Source organism: Lactuca virosa, chromosome 4 (genome assembly GCF_052849685.1).
Source record: "Lactuca virosa cultivar CGN04683 chromosome 4, Lactuca_virosa_CGN04683_v6, whole genome shotgun sequence".
Taxonomy (NCBI): Eukaryota; Viridiplantae; Streptophyta; class Magnoliopsida; order Asterales; family Asteraceae; genus Lactuca; species Lactuca virosa.
This window is the reverse complement of record NC_136429.1, coordinates 451,722,624-451,730,125: the sequence shown is the minus strand read 5'-3', so window position 1 is coordinate 451,730,125 and position 7,502 is coordinate 451,722,624. Positions and strand designations below refer to the sequence as shown.

General features: G+C 37.3%; 2 protein-coding genes across 2 annotated transcripts; both read left to right on the top strand.

Annotated features, from left to right (window-relative positions):
* Positions 1-388: 388 nt before the first annotated feature.
* Positions 389-907, top strand: LOC145106744 (uncharacterized). The gene has a single exon (XM_079043675.1). It carries the CDS (start codon positions 389-391, stop codon positions 905-907), a length of 519 nt encoding a protein of 172 aa, XP_078899801.1.
* Positions 908-4,780: 3,873 nt separating this feature from the next.
* Positions 4,781-6,127, top strand: LOC145106742 (uncharacterized). Its single transcript, XM_079043674.1, has 3 exons — positions 4,781-5,064; positions 5,152-5,426; positions 5,649-6,127. Exons 1-3 carry the CDS (start codon positions 4,781-4,783, stop codon positions 6,125-6,127), a joined length of 1,038 nt encoding a protein of 345 aa, XP_078899800.1.
* The last annotated feature ends 1,375 nt before the right edge of the window (positions 6,128-7,502 follow it).

Below are 7,502 nucleotides of genomic sequence, written 5' to 3'. Positions count from 1 at the left end.
AGGGATACCATACAATAATTCATTCTGTTTTTTGTTATGTATTGTTAAAAGAGAACAACATCAACTTGGTCAACCAGTCACGTGCAGGCCTCCTTTTGTCCTTCAGTTATTTTCTTTATGTTTCAGTAATTGCTTTGTTGAATTAGTCAAGCTAGTGGGTAGTTTGTTTTCATAGCCTTTTCCTGTTTCCTAGGTAGCAACACTTTCCCTTTCTCACTTCTGTTTTTATGTTATGTAGTTGTCGTTATTTTAATAGATATGCAGAAAACACTTTAATGTGTCAGTTACCATTTTCTTCTAAAACTTGCTCTGCTTGAAACCTACTGTATAAAAAGGTGTTTTTGTCTTTACTAAAGGCTAAAAAAGTGGTATCAGAGCCTCGTTGTCAATGGCTGATTTACAAGTTGTTGGTGGAGTAAAGAAGCTTAACAATCAGAACTATAACACATGGTCAACTTGCATCATGTCTTATATGCAAGGACATGATCTGTGGGAAGTTGTGAAAGGGACCGAAACAAAACAACCTGAGGCAGAAGATAACAATGGAAACCTACGAAAGTGGAAGATCAAGGCAGGCAAGGCAATGTTCGTCTTAAAGACAACCGTTCAAGAAGATATACTCGAGCATATCAGGGATATATCGACACCAAAAGAGGCATGGGATACGTTGTTAGCCCTATTCTCTAAGAAGAACGATACAAAGCTACAGTTACTCGAGAATGAACTCTTGTCTGTGTCTCAACGAGACATGACAATTCCTCAGTTTTTCCACAAGGTGAAGTCTACTTGTAGAGAAATTACGGAGCTTGATCCTCAGTCTCAAATCAGTGAGACGAGGATGAAAAGGATCATTATACATGGTCTCAAACAAGAGTTTAGAAGCTTCATAACAGCAATTCAAGGTTGAGCAACTCAACCCTCACTAGTTGAGTTTGAGAATCTCTTGGCGGGACAGGAAGCCTTAGTGAAGCAGATGGGAGGTGCCACAGTTAGGACTGATGATGAAGCACTTTACGCAGAGAAAAGTAAAGGGAAGTATAAATCACAGTCTAAAAAGAATTCAGACAAGAGTAAACACTATGAACATAGAAAGACGAGTCGTAAGTTTGATAAAGGAGAATCGTCTGAAGATAAGACAAAGAGTAACCATCCCCACAAAAGATTTCCTTTCAGGTGTAATAATTACGAGCGTAGGGGTCACATGGCACGCGATTGTCGTTCAGAAAACATTGAGGAAGGAAATGCTGCAACTTCTCAAGTAGAAGAAACATGGGATACAGAAGCTTTTTATGCTCAAGACCAAGAATAGGTGGCATTTAACGCAACAGTAGAGAGTCGTGGCAACAAATTCGAAGAATGGATAGTAGATTCTGGATGCTCTAATCACATGACTGGAAAGCATGAAAAGTTGCAAGAATCCAGAAATTATGAAGGCGGTAAAGTAGTAGTGATAGCTGATAATTCCAAGTTGTCGATTGCTCACATTGGCAATGTTGTGTTTTGCCCAGAAGACAATAACAGGGAACTAAAACTTGAAGGTGTGTACCATGTACCAGGTATGAAAAAGAATCTTCTTTCAGTCTCTCAACTTGCTTCTGTTGGCCACTATGTATTGTTTGGCCCTGATGATGTGAAGATTTACAAAGAATTTGTGACTCCATCAAAGCCAATTCTAAAAGGACGAAGATCAGACTCAATTTATGTGATGTCTGCCAAAACAGCTTATGTAGAGAAGACAAAAAGGAATGAAAATGTGGATCTTTGGCACATGCGGTTGAGTCATGTTAGCTATGACAAGCTTGATTTTATGATCAAAAAGCAGATGGTGAAAGGTCTCCCTCAACTTGAAGTCAAAAAGGATTTAGTGTGTGCCGGGTGCCAATTTGGAAAGGCTCATCAACAACCATTTGAACACTGAAAGTACAAGTCTAAGTTGCCTCTAGAACTTGTACATTCTGATGTATTTGGACCTGTTAAGAAACCATCTATCAAAGGTTTGCAATACATGGTGACCTTTATAGACGATTATACAAGATACGTGTGGGTGTATTTCATGAAGGAGAAGTCTGAAGTGTTCTCCAAGTTTCAAGAATTCAAGAATGAAGTTGAAAGAGAGACTTGGTATAATATTGGTTGTTTAAGATCAGATAATGGTGGGGAATATCTGACCTCTGAATTCAGTGACTTTCTTAAGGTGCACAAGATCAAGCGTCAACTTACATGTCCAAACACTCCACAACAGAATGGAGTATCCGAAAGAAATAATAGACACCTGGGCGAGATCTGTAGAAGCATGATTCATGACAAGAATGTACCAGGTCAGTTTTGGGCAGAAGCTATGAAGACAGCAACTTATGTGATTAACCGAATTCCTCAACAAAGTCTTGGTTATTTGTCTCCTTTTGAAAAGCTTAAGAGGTTGAAGCCGAATGTTAGTCATCTTCGTGTCTTTGGGTGTGTGTGTTATGTGTTCATACCCAACCATCTACGCAGCAAGATGGATAAGAAGGCTGTTCGGTGTATCTTTGTGGGTTATGACCAGGAAAGGAAGGGCTGGAAGTGTTGTGATCCTACCTCTGGTAGATGCTATGTATCAAGGAATGTGGTATTTGATGAAACTTCATCATGGTGGTCAACTGATCACAAAGCTCTTCCTAATTCTGAAAACCTAAGAGATGAAGTACAATCCTCTAGAGTAAGAGTACACCTGAATAATGATGAAGTCATTATTGATAATGAAGATATCCAAGACAATGATAACAATGAAATCAGCAATGATAGTGAGAACCATGAAGCCACAAGTGTCAGAAAGTCTACAAGACTTAGAAAACCTAATCCCAGATATGTCAATGCTGCTTTAGTAAAAGAAGATGTGTTTGAACTAGAAACTTATGATCAAGCTGCCACTAAACGAGAATGGGTTATAGCAATGGAAGAAGAAGTAGTTGCCTTAATGAGGAACCAGACGTGGGAACTAGTTCCAAAACCTACTGAAGTGAAACCCATCTCGTGTAAATGGGTGTATAAAGTGAAATGTAATGTAGATGGGTCAGTCGAAAGATTTAAGGCCCGTTTGGTATCTCGTGGCTTCTCACAACAATATGGGCTGGACTACGAGGACACTTTTAGCCCAGTGGCGAAGTTAAATACAATCAGGGTTTTGTTGGCTTTAGCAGCTAGAAAGGGATGGAAACTTTGGCAAATGGATGTAAGTAATGCATTCCTATATGGAAACTTGGATCATGTCATTCACATGGAACAACCTCTTGGATTCAAAAGCAAACAACATCCTGATTATGTATGTAAACTCAAGAAGGCGTTGTACGGGCTTAAACAGTCTCCTAGGGCGTGGTTTGGAAAAATTGGTGAATTTCTTGAACACAATGGATACACAAGTACATCTGCAGATGCTAGCCTGTTTGTGAAGAAAGTTGGAAGCAAGGTAGTGATGGTGCTTGTATATGTCGATGACTTAATAATTATAGGTGATTTGGATGACATGATAGCTCAGCTAAAACAGAACTTGTGTACTCGGTTCTTCATGAAGGACCTAGGGAAATTGAAACACTTTCTGGGGTTAGAAATCAGCTATGATGATGATGGTTTAATTCTGCACCAACATAAGTACTGTAATGATCTATTAAAGAGGTTCAAAATGGTTGATTGCAAGGGAGTTGTAACACCCATAGATAACAATGCTAAGTTGTGTGCTAACATGGGTAAGGAGTTAGATGATGCAACAATGTATAGAAAGTTGGTGGGTAGTCTTATATATCTCACTTTAACAAGACCAGACATTGCATTTGTAGTTGGTGTGTTAAGTCGTTACATGCAGAGTCCAAGAAACCCCCACCTTGGGGCTGCCAGAAGGGTGTTAAGGTATATTAAGACTACTCTCAATTATGGAATCCGGTTTAAGAGGGAATCTGAATGTAAGCTAATGGGATTTTGTGATGATGATTATGCTGGTGATTTCATGCTTGGATCAAGTATAGTATCTTGGTGTAGCAAGCGTCAACCCACAGTCTCTCTTTCCACAACTGAAGTTGAATATAGAGCTGCTGCAGTAGCATCTCAGGAATGTGTGTGGCTTGTGCAACTTTTAAAGGATCTGAACAAAGAAGTTAACTATAGTATTCCGCTGCTTTGTGATAATATGTCATCAATCAAGCTTGCTCAGAATCCTACTTTTCATGCACGTACCAAGCACATTGAAGTTCATTATCATTTTATCAAAGAAAAGGTCTTAAAAGGGGAAATTGACCTTAAATATGTGAACACTGTTGATCAGGTAGCAGACCTGCTTACAAAGAGTTTATCAAGTGCAAAACTGGTTGAATTTGGTGACAAGATGGGTATGGTAGAAGTTGATCTTGAGAGGGAATGTTAAAAGAGAACAACATCAACTTGGTCAACCAGTCACGTACATGCCTCCTTTTGTCCTTCAGTTATTTTCTTTAGAGGGGCGGGTGTGGGCAACGCCCGTATGGCGTTATCCGATGTAGCAGCGCCATAACGGCGCCATAACGGGGGAACACCGCCCCCCTCCCGTTATTACACGTTATGTTATCTCGCGCGATGATGGTAACGTATGTTAACGCGTAGAAAATCGAACGTTTGTAAAATCAAACCGTTTAAAAACGGTAACTTTAATAAAATTTTTTTTTACTAATTACATTTTCATTATTATATATACCTCATTCTTTTTACTACACATATTTCTCTATATCTATCTCTATTTCTATATCACTCAAAACACAAACACAAAAATCAACCAACTATGGATGAATTTGATCCGGCCCATCCGTACAACGATGATAACGACGAAGACGATTTGTTCGTGAGTATGATGTACCGGTATTACACAGACAACCTACTACAGCCAGATCCAGCTCCACTACTCACGCGACGTGCGGCGTTAAATAGAGATCGTGAGGAAGGGCATAGACGGCTAGTTAACGATTACTTTGCGGAAAATTGTGTCTACCAGCCAAGCGATTTCAAAAGAAGATTTCGTTTGCGAAAAAATGTATTTGAAAGGATAGCCAATGCTATGGAAGCAAGGTATCGTTTGATTCAACTTTTATAATTTACAAAATGTCACTTTTAGATAAAATAAATACAATTTTTACATGTTTAATATTTATTTAGGTATGAATTTTTCCAAATGAGATATGACGCTAGAGGCAAACGAGGCTTCACAGGGTTGCAAAAATGTGTTGCTGCAATTAAACTTATGGCAATGGGGGAGTCCCCCGATTCTGTTGATGATTATATGAGAATGTCTGAGAAGACCGCACGAGAAAGTTTGTATTTATTGGCAAGAGGTGTTGTCGAAACCTTCGGTGACCAATACTTGCGCAAACCTTCGTTGCATGATATGCAACAACTATATGTGGCGCATGAAGAAAGACATGGTTTTCCGGGTATGCTTGGGAGCATTGACTGCACACACTGGAAATGGAGAAATTGCCCCGTGGCGTGGAAAGGACAGTATTCGAGCGGTCATCATGGAGCGCCTTCGTTGGTATTAGAGGTTGTTGCTTCACAAGATTTATGGATTTGACATGCTTTTTTCGGGGTTGCGGGTTCTAACAACGACGCCAACGTTCTCGGTCAATCACCAATATTTGACGATCTTTTGTCAGGAAAAGCCTCGGATGCTCCTTTCACAGTGAATGGAAATGAATATAAGTTTGGGTATTACCTTACAGACGGAATATATCCACAATATTCCACGTTTGTGAAGGCGTTTCGACACCCAATAGATCCAAGGGACAAATATTTCAAGAGACGACAAGAAGGAGCACGTAAGGACGTTGAACGTGCTTTTGGGGTTTTGAAATCAAAATGGCACATAGTTGAACATGCGGCGAGACCTTATGAGTTAGATACTCTACGATATATCATGTATGCATGTATCATAATGCATAACATGGTTATCGAAGATAAAGGACGCAATATTGCAACGTATTCGCCTACAGAGCCAAAATATGTGCAATTTCAACCAGGGACATCGGAATATTTACATAGAGTGGTTGATATTCAACATCAGCGAAAACACAAGCAACTCCGTGAAGACTTGGCGGATTACATTTATGTTGGTCACGAAGATGAAGATGAATAGTTTTAGGCCAAAAAATGTAGGTTTTATCATCTTTTTTTTTTTTTTGGCTTTTTAGGTTTTTAAATGTTTTTGTGTTTTGTTGTAATTTTTTTAATGTTGTTTTTAATTTAAGTTTTATTAAAATTTTATTTTTACTTTTCAAATATAAATAAATAAAAAAAACAAATTCGAAATATAGAAAAAAAAAACATCAAAAAAAATAAAAAATAAAATAGAAAATAATTGGTGTTATCACATGTTATTAGATGTTGCCCATTTCCACATTGGGTGTTATAACACCAAATTGTGACTAGGATGATGAGGTGGACAATTTGGATGTGATAACATGTAATAACATGTTGCCCACACCTAGTAGTCTTATGTTTCAGTAATTGCTTTGTTGAATTAGTGGGTAGTTTGTTTTCATAGTATTTTCCTGTTTTCTAGGTAGCAACAGTTTCCTTTTCTCACTTCTGTTTTTATGTTATGTAGCTGTCGTTATTTTAATAAATATGCAGAAAACACTTTAATTGTATTTATTTATTTAATCATGTGATGTATTTGATTAATTGAATATTTTGAATGAAATTCTTATTTGATATTAACATTCTTTTCTGAAAGTTTAATGCGTCTTTGCATCTAATTGTTTTGTAAAACCAAATTGTTATCTGTCCGATTAATTGTATTTATTTATTTAATCATGTGATGTACCCACTCTTGCTAAAGCTACAAGCTTAGAATCAATGATGGACCCACAACCCACACTTGTTCCCCAAAGAGGCAAACATTTAGCAATATTCTCATTTCAGTAAGAAAAACAACTAAATTAAAAATCAGGAAAGATAGTAGCAGCCAGCCAATTTGTTTATCATATTAAAGTGGTTCTTTAAACTCAATTATATTGTTTGTACAAGTACTAATTAATATATATTTTCAGATATTTCAATATTAGACGAATAAGTCCTTCGTTTCTTTTCATCCTCTCATCCCCACGAAAAACGACAACATCAATAACTAATACTAATGGCTATCAAATGACGATAAAATTGATCATTGAAAGTGTTATGTATATGAAGAATGAAATTGTTTGTTATTAAATGTAATTGTTATATAAAGCAAATAAAACAACCCAAAAAACGTGTACTCTTTAAAATTAAAAAGACTACATATTTCTCAATATCTTGAGATTTTTTTAACCTCGACTCACAACAACATTTGACCATTGGTTATTTGACCATTGGCACTCAAGGATTGTCTTCTTCTTTCATCAATGCAAACCAGGTTAAGATTGCAATATACTTGTATTCTTTAACCTTTGTAACATATATGACGATTTTAAAGTTGTCTAGATAGTTAAAACTTACCAAGGAAAAGGGAATACTTCTCATTATGTGAA